Raw genomic sequence first — 15,175 nt, 5'->3', positions numbered from 1 at the left:
TTCAAGAAGTTGCATTTCAAATGATGAGTCTAGGAGTATACAACACTCCTTATGTATTGATCTCATATGAATCCTGAGCACAATGTTTGATTTACAATGCATCTTTAAACAATCATTCATTCCACACTGCATATATGAATGGAATGGGAGAAATCTTAATAAATGCTTCAGTGGGAAGTCCCCTCAGCCATGCACTTCATAGTATGGGTGTAGATGCAGATGTAGATTTTATTTTTAAATCTTGCTTTGATTTATCCCCAGTCCCTTTTATTTGACTTCGCTGACCTAGGGTCCTGAATGACCTGTCAATGCTTCATCTCTATGTATCATAACTCTGTCCCTTTCTCTTATGATATCACTTCAGTTGATAAAGAAATAATGCTATGGCAGTTCACTGTTGATTTCTGATACTACAGATGCTCCTCTGTTTCATTTAAGACTCTCACTTGTGTATGGCAGCTTGTGCATTTTCCTACTGCACCACTTAAAAATAAACTATAAAGTCTGAAACTAGTTGTGGTACAATAAAAGATATGCAGCTGAGTTGGTATTTTACGTAATATTTGTACAGTGATTAGATTAATGAGAAATTATATTATGATCTACTGTTAACATGTTGCAAACTTCACTTGCAGCACATGTTGAACTTGAGTTCAAAATGTTATCTTTAACAGTCACAGCAGACTCAATATTGAGCTCACATTTCGAAAGGACAGTCTGGATAGTTTGACTATGGATGAAACAAAATAGCGCATCCTTACAGCTGCAACTTAGATACGTTTTGCTACTATTTTTCTAGCCAGTGCTCACTATTGCCAGCCTATACATTGTATATGAAATGATTCCCATACATTTAGTTTCATTGCATATTAAGAAGGGAAATAGTGAGGAAAGGATGAAAATAAAGTATCATAACTGCACTGATCAGAGAGATGGAACACAGACACACAAATGTGGCTATTGTAGTCTTACCACATGTTGGATGAAATGGATGTCAATAGCTGAAAAATGCTTTTATGAGTATATAATTTTCACCTTATTTCATTCAAGCCTATGGCAACTGTTTCAGACTTCTGCCTGCATGCAGATATATTGAGAAAATAAGCAGATGTTCTTGTACGGAATGATGTGGGTCCACAGTGGTTGGATGTTGCATATATACTTAAGTTATGTTTTAAGTTGTTCTCTTACATGTAATATAAACATTGTGTTCCTATTTGATAAAGTTCATACAAATGTTCATAAGTGGTTGCACATATGGTCTAGTGGACTGATTTGTATGTCACATCTGTTATGACATACAGAGAACTAAAAACTCTGCAGCTCATAATGGACTATGTTTTCTCTTGAGGAGTGGATAGTGGATTGAAGAAAGGTTACGGGATAAATATCAACAAAAGCAAAACAATGGTAACATAATGCATAACCATTAAATCAGGTAGTTCTGAGAGAATTGATGAGGAAATGAGACACTGAAACTAGTAGACGAGTTTTGATATTTTGGTAGCAAAAGAAATGATGATGGACAGAGAAGACAGGATACAAATAGAGACTGGCAATAGCAAGAAATGCATTCTGAAATTTGTAACATCAAATATAAATTTAAATATTATGAAATCTTAACTGAAGGTATTTGTATGGAGTGTAGCCTTGTACAGAAGTGAAACACTGATAATAAATGGTTCAGATGAGAAGACAACAGAAACTTTGTAAATGTAATGACACAGAATAATGCTGAAGATTAGACAGGTGGAACAAATAACTAATGAAGAGGTAGTGAATTAAACAAGAGAAAAAATCAATTTATGCACAACTTGAGTAGAAGAAGATACTGGCTGATAGGGAACATCATGAAGCCTCAAGGAATCATCAAGATGGTAATGGAGGGAAGTGCAGAAGACAAAAATTGCAGAGGAAGACCAAAGCTTGAACACAGTATGCAAGTTCAAATTTATGTAGTTTCCAGTTATTATGTACAGATGAGGAGGCTTCTACAGAGCAGAAGAGCTTGGAGAGCTGCACCAAATGAGCCTACAGACTGAAGACCACAACAACAACAACAGAAGGTAAAGCACAGGCAGCTCAGATGGACAGAAAATGATATAATCAATTTAAATGTGGTATAGATGAAACATTACAGAAACTTTTAGTAGATAGACATAGATTATGTAAAAGAACAATATGGGAACAATGTATAGAATAAGTGTCACAGGTGTTAATGAAAGTGAACGGTAGGGAAGGTATGAGTGGTAACAAACTAATCGAAGAACTTGTAAAAGTATGGTAACTTCAAATTGTCTTAACTTATAACTATATCTGTTACCTGCAATGGGAGATCAGCCATGGTTTTTGCAAAATAAAATGACTTCAGTGAATACCAGTAATTCAAATGCTCCTTCACAAAGACTCCCATTTCAACAGGAACTAGAAAAAATAAATTTCAGGAATTCAGTACATTAATTAGTATGTGAATACTGAAAATGTATTTAAAAATTAAGAAAGAAACTATTTATTACATGTTAGAATAGTTGGCATCATTGCATTAAAAGTAAGGAAAAGAACAGATGCAAATATGCACCCTGCATTGCTAATAACTTTTGAAGCTTCATTTCCAATGCCAAAATAAATCATTCCTATAAGAATTCCAAGGCCAGCATGTGACAGTAACCTCATTAATGTGAGTGTCTGGAACAAAAGAAGTTTTGTTAGTCCCTGCAGACAGTTTCAATTTTTAATATGAACTAATTAATTCAGAAAAAATCTAGAACTGTCTTGAAAGCAAGAAACTGTGTTGCTATTATTATATTATTTTAGTACCTTATCTCTGAAAGTTGATAGGAACGTTCTTTTCAGCAGTATATAAAACTGCAGATATCCAGATGTTGGGAAACCTGGACTATGACCTATTGGGAAACTTTCATCCGAGTCCAATAATGATGTTGTCACAGTTACACTAGTTGTCCCTGGCTTTACTACTCCATTTGCATGGACACCTGGAAGATAGTAAACAAGTTAAAATAATGGCACTATATTATTTAAAAAAAAGTTTATTACAACACTAAACAAAGGGATTCAGTTTATTCATGTTTATCATTTATAAGATCTGTTTTTTAAAACCCTTTTAGCCAAGGACTGAATGCTTCTACAGTGAGGTACACTTGTTACTACTTCTCTCAGATATCTTCTTTAATATAACTTTTAATTGGTTATATGGAGCAAAATACTTTTTTGATTTTACAGTAAAACTTCTGAGGAAAGTATTCTTTAAGAAAAGATAAGTTACACGGACGAGGTGTTTAGTGCGGTACTGATGACTGTTCAGTTAACAGTTACTTTTCAGAAATTACAAAGTGGTTCAGCTGCAAAGAAGATAAAGTAATTTGAAAAACCAAAAGATCATATTAACCCATTTCTTTCTAAATGGTAGAAAACAAGGCACCTCACCCCCAATCTATAGGTAGATACAGACCGGTGAAACATCAGAAACTGCAAAAGTAACTTCCATGACTAGACAAAAAGATTTTTAAATAATAGTCCTTTATAATGGAAATCCAGTTTCCCAACCAAAAAGTTATCGATCTTGTAAGGAGGTTAAATTTCTCAGAACCGTGTATTAATCAAGAAATACAAGATAAACAAATGACTGGACAATAATAATGATACTCCACTTCTTTATTTCTTCTACATTATAGTCTATTACCTAGTTATCCACGGTAGATAATGTGGTATTTTCTATCTACAGTTTCATTTCTAGACCTCACAAATAATGTCCTAGGAGAGCCAAAAAGGAAGAATTATCCTTTTTGTGTTTTAGGTGACCTTAATTCCTTTGATTGTGCAGATGATAAATTTCTACATGGGGAACTAAGTGATATGGAATTAAAGATATCTCTCTTTATATGGATGGACTCTTACTTTATAACAGACAAAAAAAGGGTTTCATTGTCAAATTATGTCACAGTAATGAAAATAGTAATTCCATAAGTATCAGTACTGATTCCACTTAGTCACCTTAACCCTCCACGTACATAATCTTCCATTGATTTTCAAGGACAGTTTTTAAAAAAATGTAATGTTTGTTGATGACACATGAATACTAATCAAGGGTCCAAAATGAGCATTACTAGATGCAGCTCAGTTGACACTGAACAGGTCTGCAAATGGTTGACAGCAATCAGTTTAATTCTTAATTTATCAAGGATACATGTTATGCAGTTTCAGTCGAACAAAAACCAAACATTAATGGTCAACACTAAATGAAACACTGCATGTAAAATTCCTTGTGATAGCTGGATAGCAAATTAAAATGAAGTCAACAAACAAATAAATAAATGATGCTCAGTTCAGCATCTTCTTCTCTAAGAAACATCTGTCATTATATTAACCCAAATAATAGGATGCTGGCTTATTTTGCTCTCGGTCTTCATTTGGAATTGTGTTTTGGACCAATGTTCTAAAGTAGATAAAGCATTTACTAAGCAGTAAGAATATTCTGTAAAGTTAAAAAAATCGCTCATTTTTGTAGAAGGGTTTTTAAGGTTCTTGGAATTCATATGTTCATTTCACAATAAATTTACCTCTTAATGGAAATACAAGGCACAGGTCTTGGCTTCAGGCTGAAGTTACATACTGTGCTCCACAGGTATTTAACAAATTCTCAACCAACATAATGCAGAGAAATTAGGAATTGCTAGGCCCAGTTAAAATATGCTTCATTAGTCACACCTACAAATTATTGTCTGTTTAAATATATTAAAGGAGTGAAATTTCCTGTTAGCTACATATCAAGCAGCGGTGTTTACTGTAAAGCTTTGTGAGGGGGTTGGGGGAAGGGGGTTTATGAAAATGTTTTGAGAAGAAGAAGTGTATTGTAAGAAGGCCTCTGTTGTGACAGATATAGGTAACAGTTTCTTTCAAAAATACTAATGTAATCAAGCTGTTACTCACCATAGAGTGGTGACGCTGAGTCCAGATAGGCACAACAAAAAGATTTTCACACTTGGTCATGTGTGTGAGTTGTGTTTGTGTGTGTGCGTATTAATGTCTATTGTTGACAAATGCCATTGGCCGAATGCTGTAAGCGTGAAAATCTTTTTGTTGTGCCTATCAGTGACTCAGCACCTCCGCTGTATGGTGAGTAGCAACTTTCCTTCTCATAATATTGTTCCATTATATCCTGGATTTTCCATTGTTTGAGCTGATGTAATCAAGTAAATATTAAGTTACCAAGACAGGATAAAAAGGAACTGTTTTATATAACAGAGGGAGCAACTTTTTTGTCAAGGCTACACCTTGTTTCTGCAGCCACAGCTTTCTCTCTTCATAAATCCTCTGCATCTCCATGTATGAGGAGCATCCCCTCATTTCTTTCCATATGATGCTGCCTTTGACATTATATGCAAGGAAATATAACGTCTAATTAAGTGGCCAATCTGCTTTGCTTTGTTCTAGTTTATACTATTTAGTAATTCTTTCTTCTCTCGTATTTCTTGTGTTCTTTTTTTTTTCTTCTGCCAGTCCAACTACTTCTTGCAATTCTCCTCCAGAATAACATTTTCACAACTTTTAAGTGAGCTTTTTCCTGCTTCGCAAACATCCATGGTTCACATCTGTATGTCAGGGCACTTGATACAGAGATCTTTTCAAATCATATGCTTATGGGCTTATTCAGCAGAAGGATCTTCATATTTTGGCATGTACTTTGGCCAGTGCTATTCTTCTGGTGATTTCCTCAAGACATCTATTATTGATTTTCTCCACAACGCCACTGCTATAGTGAAATTTGTTTTACTACCTCAAGTTGCCCACTGCCTATTCTTATGTCAGTTTTACCTCCTTCTCCTATCTTCTTTATAACCATGACTTTTGTGTTCTTAATGTTTATTTTTAGATTTTTGAACTTAAGCATTTTATTTAGTTCCTTCTTTAACTTTGCCTTTAATATTTCCATGTTCGTGAAGGTTCTCCTTCTTGATGAGATTTGTGGAACACTGTGAATTAATGTTATCTGAGTAGATGTAGGAAACAGTTGAATGAGCTTCTGAGACCAGAACTCAGATTAGAAGATTTTCTTCTCTAGTTTTTACTCTTCCATTACATTCCACTCATCTTCTTAACCATGTATCACATTTGCATCCTACATTAACCTCTTCGCAACAACTGTAGGATTTGTTTATTGATTCTACCACCCTTTTTCCTTTTGCATATGGCCCTTGAATGTCCTTCCTTATGCCTATGTACATTAATGAGTCAGTTCAGTATAAAAATGGGTTTTATCCCCCTAATGCATGTTATGACAAAGCTTAATGAAAAATCGTGTTCGTTTATACCAGAGCAGTATATGACTTATACATTTTGCTTGTTGCCATAAATAAACATTGCAGAAATGAAACATTACGGCAAACCACATTAGTGAAGAAAAGTCAGCGGGTACTCTAAGACGCAACTGTTGAATGGTGCTGGATGCACTGGCAGTGATGATGATAGGTTCCTCATGGGAGAGTGTTCATCACTTTGGTTACTTGTTTTCACAAGAAGCAATTTGACAAACAATGGCTGCTTTGGCTGTTAATAGGTTACTATTTGTGTGAGCAAAGGAAAATGAGTTTCAGGAACTATTAGTGAAGTACAGTACCACAGTCAGGTGTCCCTATGCCACTGTGAAAAAGGTGACATTTCAGTAACATTACTTGTTGTGAGAGTTAGCTTTATTATGATAACTTGGCATGATAGCAATTGCAGTTTCATGTGCTCCTGACATGTTAAAATTAATAATAAGTGATGGATTTTTATCATCCACAGGCAAAACTGTAGCACTAGCACAGGCGTGAACACATCTTACAATGTTCGCTCATAATGGCCCTGTTTGTGAAGCATCACCCAACCATCTAGGTTCGAGTCCCAGTACTCCTTGCAGTTTCAGGAAGAATCATTACAGTGCAATTCTACTGCAGAATTAAGATTTTAGTCTGGGATTTAAATTTTTTTTTCCAAAGATTTGTAAATCATTTCACTTTCAGAATTTTGCTGTAACTGACAGTTTCTAAAACATTCTTACCACTTTTTTTAATTTGGTGGTTGTGAATATAAGCTGATAAGAAAAATTATTTGCATTAATCTATAGTCACAATTTTTATTTTGCCTCTTGGCAACCAGATACAGTACCAGATACCACCATCAGGCAACCCCTGGCATACAGCTGTCATGTTCACTTCCCAAGTAGATGTTGGAAAGTAAGCATTGCGACTGTGTGCCAGGGGGTGGTCTGATGACTGTACTTGGCACCAAAAGTGGTAGCCAGAAGGCAAAAAAAGATAAGTAAGTAAATTAAAAAAAATTGAATGTGTTGGTTACTGTTTTAACTGACAGTGCACTGGGAATATATAATTCTCTCTCTCTCTCTCTCTCTCTTTTTTTTTTTTTTTTTTTAACACTGCAGCTGTATGGCAAAGTGTATTTATGGTGCTTTTGATTACATACTGATATCAACTGCAAAGAAATGTATGTGAATAAGCTGTAATTATAAATACATATTTTTATGACAGTAATTACTTGATTTATTGTGAAGTGGAAACAGAAAGCAATGCCTCAATGCCCAATGAACAGTAAAGGTCTGTGTCATACCTTCTGAACTGTCTTTCACAATATCATTTGCAATGCAAGGTGCAGATCCATTTGCTGTCAGTTGTTGTTGATCAAGATTATTACACTTTCTATTATTTACAGCCAACACCAACTTATGTACACAGTCTCCATGTTCTCCACATGCCACTTCCATCACTGAAAATAACAAAATTCAGTATATTAGTGGCACAATTTTTTCTTTGGTGCAGAATATAGATTTTGTCACAAGTGAAGGCCTAACAAAATAATAATGAAGACACTTATGGTATTTAGATACAATGAATACCAAAAAGCTGAGGGAAAGTTGGTTGCAATGTATAGTTTCTGAATGGAAACCTTGTTCAGAAACTTCAACAATCTACACAGTTAAAGCACTAGCAATACTCTCAGTGTCATATATACTTGACTGTGCAAACATGAGGAGTAAATTGATGATGATATGTGCTTAGCAAGTGAAAGTGATATTGAAACAAATAGGTGTTGAGCCATGTAGTTCATCGTCCTTGCCAGACAGGAAGCCACAGACCCAATCTCCAGTGAAACGTAGTAAAGGGCAATCATTGTCCAAACAACAGTTACTAACTATAATTATAATAGTGAAAAATCAATTATGAACATATTTTGAGTAAGTCCACAGTAGTATGACTCTGTAATCCATAAGAAAAACTTCAGATGTTTCTAAGGGAGGACAAGGTACACTTATTACAAAAACCAGTCTGGTCCTTTGTCTTCACCCCTCCTCCTTCCCCTTCAGCTCTTCTGCCAGAAGGATCCCTTGGCTCTGAAAGCTTGTAAGAGTGAAACCTCGTTGTGTGTGTGTTCTCCTGTCACTGCTTGGTGAGTAGATAATTTATCTATCCATTTACATTATATTGTCAAAAACTGGTGTTTGCATGTTTCAAGGATGCTTGATACAATTTACAGATTGTGCATGATAGTAACCTACTACGTTATGCACATAAAATAGTGTGCAGCATAGATTACAGTGATTTCAAGACAGCAGTGGAGGATTGCATTACTTCAACCAGTGCTATAGAATTGGAAGATGTAAGATACTGAAATTTCAAACAACGCATCAACATGTCAGTGCACAGCAAACTGCAGAATTGGCCCAAAAACATGTTTTTCATCTTCAATTATTCCCTCATGATGGTTTAAGTTGTGTGTAATCAAGGTTTATGAGTTGCTTCAGACAATAAGGGTATTTGTTATGACCTTTTACATTTCTTCAGCATATTTCACAAATTGTTTTTCTGACTTTTGATATGTGTCACGCTCACTCAAAGAAACGTAATGAATCTTACTTAAATACACCCCTTCCCCCCCCCTCCCCCCCCCCCCCACCACCACACACAGAGAGAGAGAGAGAGAGAGAGAGAGAGAGAGAGAGAGAGAGAGAGAGAGAGAGAGAGAGAGAGAGAGAGAGGGCATGGCGGCAGGGGGGGGGGGGGGAGAAATATTAGTGCTGTTTTTGCTTATGCTATATGGATACTTCAATACACAGCCAACTAGTAATGTGCAAAATAAAAACTTCTATGTCTAAATGTTTTTTCTATCAGGGTAGAAGTTTGAGTAGAGAATGTACACCCTATCATACACTGATGAGACAAAATATTCGATCACTGCCCTCCATGAGATTGAATGACACTTTGGGATGCATTAAGTAAATCATATAAGAGAAGCAAAGAATCAAAAAATGATATGAGCTCCAATTATGAAGTCCACTGACATAATTGACCTCATAGAAGGCTGATTGTGATGGTGTGACACCCAAGAATGAGTATTTCAGAAAGGCAGAAGTGGCTAGCTGTTCATATTCTAGTGTCCTGAGTACCTATGGCAAGTGGTTGAAGGACAGTGAAACCAAGAGGAGGCTACAACCTGCTAGACATTCAACACCTCATCACTGAATGTGAAGTTCAGAGAATTGGCTGCTCTGTAAAGCAGTATAGACATAATCTGTAGCAGATATGACAAAGTGCTGGAGCAGGAAAAAGTGTTTTGGAGCACACTGTTCACACATAGTTGAACACGGTGCTCTGGAGCAGATTATTTCTATACTTACTCAACAACATCGTTAATTATGTTTGTAGTGGGCAATATTTCATTGAGATTGGACTATGTATAAATGGAAACTTGTCATCTGGTCTGATGAATCATATAATCATATTTATTGCTACACCAGTGGATGGATGGATCTGGATATGCCATCATCCAAGCAAACAGCTGCTCAAAACATGCACCACACCATGGATGAAGTCCATCCAAGACAGTATTGTACTGGGAGAGGGGGGGAGGTGGGGACGACACTTACCTGGGTTTCCATAAGACCTGTAATAGTAATTTATTACAATACAACAGCTGTGAACTAAGTGAACATTCATTACAGACTGTTTGTACCTATTCATGCCTGATGTCTTCCATGATGGTGATGGCATCATCCAGCAAAATAAGTGTGCATGTCACAGTTCCCTAATTGTGCTACAGTGATTTAAGGGGCATGACAGTGAATTCATGTTGATTTAGTAACCATCAAATGCACCTGAAATGACCTCAGTGGAACATATCTGGGATGGAGACACCATCTCCATGCCCAAAAACCATCAGCCCCTAATTTACAGAGAAGGGGAATGCATCGCCTGTGCATAGACATCTGATGCCACAAACCTCTAGAAATGTATCAGGGACTTTTGTAACAGAATAAAGGACTGAGGGACAAAATGTATTTTGTTCTATTTGTTTCTGAGAGTTACAAAAAGCAACAATAAATGGTTTGATTCAGACCAATGTCTAAATGAAGACAGTGAAAATTCCAGTTATTTTATGCTACTGTGTGATAGAATCACAAATAATTCCTCATAACATTGAAAGAGAATTTACAAACAACAGAGAGAAAAGATCTAATAAGCAACCATCATAGGTAAAGCATTGAGTTTACTTTCCATTTATTTATAAAACTCCGTGAACACAATTTTCAAATGACACATGACAGAAAATTTATAAATGGAAGAAAAAGAAATGATTACCGTGTGTGATTAAGATATTGTGTACCAAAAAGTGATGAGTCCACTTATTTCAGAGAACTATATATAATCAACAGCTGGATATACACTACAGAAGACAGTCCTAATGTGTATTGTCATGAAAGGGAAATATCTGCCTCCAGCACATAAGTAAAAACAATAATACATTAGCAAATGAATTTCCTGGAGCACTATTAAATAGGAAACAAATAAATACAGTTATATTTAGTTGTTATTAGGAATGAATTAGATGAACACAATATGAAATTATTTTCCAATTTCAGTTAACTGTTTTAACAATAAAAAATAAAATGGGGAAGGGATGGATGGCAACAGTCAAGTAGAGATCCCTTAGAAATACTCAGGCAGACATTGCAAGAATCCTTTAGGAACTTCCTTCTCAAGGATACAATCAGAAAAAAGATTAGAAAAAAATTAGGTCCCTAAAAAGTAATACTTCACCTTCCAATATAGCTGATTTAGCATAGTAATGAAATAATTGGGGGTTTAGCAATCTGAACTATTTTAATTTCAAGAAGAATGTTTTAACAAATAAAAATCTATCTAAAGTAAAAAATGCACAATGGCGAAGAGTGAGCATATGATTTGTCAACTATTTTTTCTGTGGTTAAGTACTGCTGGTTATCAGAGCTAATATAACAAAATGTATGGAAAACAACACACACACACACACACACACACACACACACACACACACGCACACACGATCAGATGTCATGAGATACAGTGTCAAGGTGAATGGAAGAAATTGTAGAAGCATAAAATTTGACATATCTAATTTTTTTTATTACAGTTTGCTATTCATAATCTTTACTGGCATAAAGTCACTTACCAAAATCTGCTGGGTTGTGGTAACTGGGACAGTGGAGGCCGTGAGAAGAGAGAAAAGGAACAAGGCCTTGAACACTTCCTTGATAAATACATTGTCCATCAGTCAGAATGTACAGATGGTCAAACATTTCAAACAGTCTTGCACTCGGTTGGTGAATAGTACAGATGATGGTGCGCCCACCACGTGCCAGTGATTTGAGCAGCGAAAGGCACTGGAAACATGAAGCACTGTCGAGTCCACTGAAACAGAGATGTTCAGTAGTGATTATTCCCGTTAATGTTGTCATTTCTCAAAAGAAGTTATAAAATTGAATTTCATTTGTTCAATAAAAAACTTTCATAAGCATAAATGTAAAATCTGTTCACAGGCCCTGATAGGCCCATCAGTACTGATTTACTTCCATGTCACCCACTGCCAATGGTGTCACTGGATGCAGTTGGCAGGGATGTGGGGTCAGCACATGGTTCTCATAGCTGTTGCCAGTTTTCATGTCCTTAGTATAATGAGTTACTGTTTTTGATTCACACTAACATAATTGGGAATGCAAGATTATATACAAAAATATAAGTTAATTTTTTATTATGACCATCATATATATTGGAGTCACAGTGCTAATATTAGTGTACTTCCACTTAATCATCTGCTGCAGATACAGGGTGGCACACAAAATGTGTAACCATTTTGCTTTTGTATATAAACTTTATTGTCAACACGATCTGAAAGGAACATATACTACAATGAAGAGCCATCCATGGAGATTTGTTCTAACTTAGCAAATGCCCAATATGTCCACCATTTCGTTTCCTAACTTCCTTCAAACGAACAGTGAAGTTAGTGATTACCCTACGGCACATGTCTACCGTAATTTCACTACAAGCTTGAAGAATAAGTCTTCTGAGCTCCGTTAAATCACCTGGACATTTCGGGAAATTTTTTTCCTTTAGGTACCTCCAAAGACAAAAGTCACATGGATTGAGGTCTGGACTATTGAAGGGGCCAATTTTGTCCATCATTGAAGTGACCTGGAAACCTGAGTCAAATGATCCGCATGTCGAAACGCTCGTGTAAAAACTCCAACACAGTGTTTGCAGTATGTGGCCTTGCTCCATCGGCAAGGCAGTAGCAAGAAGCTGTGGAATGAAGTTATTGTGAAGCATGCTCAAATAACGCTTGCTGTTCAGTTTCTTCACAGAAAAAGGGTCCAATAAATTCATGACTGGAAATTGCTGCACACGCTGTAATCCTCGGATCATAATGTTGTTATTTATGAAGCACTTGTGAGTTTTCAGTGGCCCAAAAGTGTACCTTTTGTTTGTTAACCACACCATCTAAACGAAAATGCGCCTCGTCTGAAAACCAAACGTTGTTGAGAGTTTCTTCCCTATCCTCTGCCCACTGAGAAAACAGTAGTATCTGCTGCTTATGTTCTTCAGTGAGCTTCTGTGCACAGGTCATCTTGTATGGGTACATATGGAGGTCACTTTTAAGAATGCGTTGAACGGAGCGTCTGGATATTCCGAGTTGCACTGCTGCATTTCTACATGATTTCCTGGGACTTCTCTGTACAGCAACTCGTTCTGCTTCAATATTCTCTGGCGAACAAACAGGCTTAGGCTGAGGTCACTTCGCTTCCAATACTGTTCCTTCCTGTACAAATTTATCATACAACCTGTGGATGGTCTTCTTGCAAGGGACCCATCATGTGTTAAACTGTTGTCGAATATGCCTCTGAGTCACAACAAGGCTTTTTGTTTCATGGAAAAGTAACACAATTGCCGATTGTTGCTGTGTTGTCAGTCTTCCATTGTCAGCCATTGCTGCTTACTAGTCTCCTAGCAGCAGTATCTGGAATTACATGTCATTTCGTAACTCATTTGTTTTTCCAAGCTCTTCTGGTACTGCTGTAGAGATCCCAGTGGGATATCTAATGGCGGTTGTAAATTGTGAAAGAAACAATTGGTAACACATTTCATGTGGCACCCTGTATATCTTTAATAATCTCATATTAACTCTTTGGTGGTCTGAAGTTATTTAAGAAAGCTTTATTTGGTCATTAGTGTGGCAGTTGTGCCTGATGCAGAAGTGAATCCTGAAGAACTGAATATGATGTTAAGAAAAATAAAGGGAAATCCACTGATGATTAGATATCACCAATATAAGTGTCATAAACAAAAACAATAAATTGGATTTTGCTGTAGGCATAATCTTTTTAAAACATTTATTGTTTAAGCAAATGTAGGCACAAATATTGAGCTCTCATGATTAGATATCACGAAATATAAGTATCAGAGAAGCAAAAACAATAAATTTGATTTTTCTCTAAGCAGAATCTCAAACATTTATTGCTTAAGCAAATATAGGTAGAAATATTGAGCTTTTATGAAGAAAAAAATAAAACATGATCTTAATTGTCCATTAACAGTCACATGAAGTTAATGATATAGAAGCACAGTTCTTATGTAGAATTAAAACTTCAACAATTTTATGTATGACAGAAATTCATAGAAATAATATAAATTCCTAGTAGAACAATAAGTAAAATAAGGCATACGCAACCATGTGGACATCCAAAAACACACTCGTGTGAAAATGGTGAGACTAATTATTGGTTATTGATTATTGAGAGCATTTGCTTCTGCTGATGGAGATGGGAAAGGGTAGAGATGGATGGAGGAAGCAATAGGTTGGCAGTGGGGAAGTGTGAGGCAAGTCTTCTGCCAGATGATTCAGTGTCTGCACAAGATGGAAGGAATAGAGTGGGTAGAGCCAATAAAAGGTATATTGGGAGAAGGTGGTAAAATGAGGCAAGCTGATATGAGGAGGCAGACACGGAGGGGGGAGGGAGAGTAAGGGAGAGGGGTAGAGAGGAGAGAGGGGGGAAAGTGGGGGGATGAAGGGAGGGAGGGAGAGAGGGGGGGGGGAGGGAGGGGGGGAGAGAGAGAGAGAGAGAGAGAATGAATACCCGGCTCATGGGGGAGGAGTGGTGGGAGAAGCTGGTACAGCACATGATCTGGACAGCAATCTAGTGGTGTAAACAGAATATGGTAGGTTAAAGGTATGGAAGGACAGTGGAAAACAGGTTAGCAGAGGTCTAGACCAGGGGTTTGTGAGGGTGTAGTATGAGCTGGACAGGTATTTCCTGTGTGTGTAGTTCAGAGACACTTGTGCTGGAAGGGGGTATTAAAATGGCACACAAAATAAAGCAGCTGTTGAAGTTATTTGCTTTGTGGTGTGCAGCATATTCAGCAACTAGATGGTCAGGTTTTTGGTTTTCCACAGTTTTGTAGTTGCCATTCATGCGAGCAAACAAATAGTTACTTGTTGTACCCACAGAGAATGCTGTGCAGTAACTACAGCATAGTGGATATACAAGATGGCTGCTTTCACAGATGGCCCTACTTTTTGTTGGGTAGGAAATGCTGGGAGTGGATATATGGAATGGTTCTTGTGCCCAGACCAACCCCAATGAAATTGTCATGGGGTACAGGATTGGGTTAGGGACAATATGTTGAGAGGATGGAAGTGTGATGAGGAGAGGAAGGAAGTGTGATGTGAGTAGGACATCCCTCACCTCAGGGAGGAAGGAGCTCAAAGATGTAGTGAAGGATGTGGTTTAGCTTTTCAAGGGCATGGTGATACTGCATTAGCAGAGGAATGCTGCTGAGTGGATGCTTAA

The 15,175-nt window shown here is 36.9% G+C and overlaps 1 protein-coding gene across 3 annotated transcripts in view; it reads right to left on the bottom strand.

The window, feature by feature from the left end:
* LOC126278033 (ATP-binding cassette sub-family G member 4-like) overlaps positions 1-15,175 on the bottom strand; it is a 448,565-nt gene that overhangs the window by 6,709 nt on the left and 426,681 nt on the right. For all 3 annotated transcript variants that reach the window (XM_049977774.1, XM_049977775.1, XM_049977773.1), the window contains 5 exons: positions 11,500-11,738; positions 7,624-7,779; positions 2,818-2,993; positions 2,517-2,685; positions 2,324-2,424 (listed from right to left, as the gene is read on the bottom strand). In XM_049977774.1, the coding sequence (XP_049833731.1) occupies positions 2,324-2,424; positions 2,517-2,685; positions 2,818-2,993; positions 7,624-7,779; positions 11,500-11,738 (841 nt within the window). The remainder of the gene's footprint in view (positions 1-2,323; positions 2,425-2,516; positions 2,686-2,817; positions 2,994-7,623; positions 7,780-11,499; positions 11,739-15,175) is intronic.

This window comes from Schistocerca gregaria, chromosome 6 (genome assembly GCF_023897955.1).
Source record: "Schistocerca gregaria isolate iqSchGreg1 chromosome 6, iqSchGreg1.2, whole genome shotgun sequence".
In the NCBI taxonomy this organism is placed as follows: domain Eukaryota; kingdom Metazoa; phylum Arthropoda; class Insecta; order Orthoptera; family Acrididae; genus Schistocerca; species Schistocerca gregaria.
This window is presented reverse-complemented; position numbering and strand designations above follow the sequence as displayed.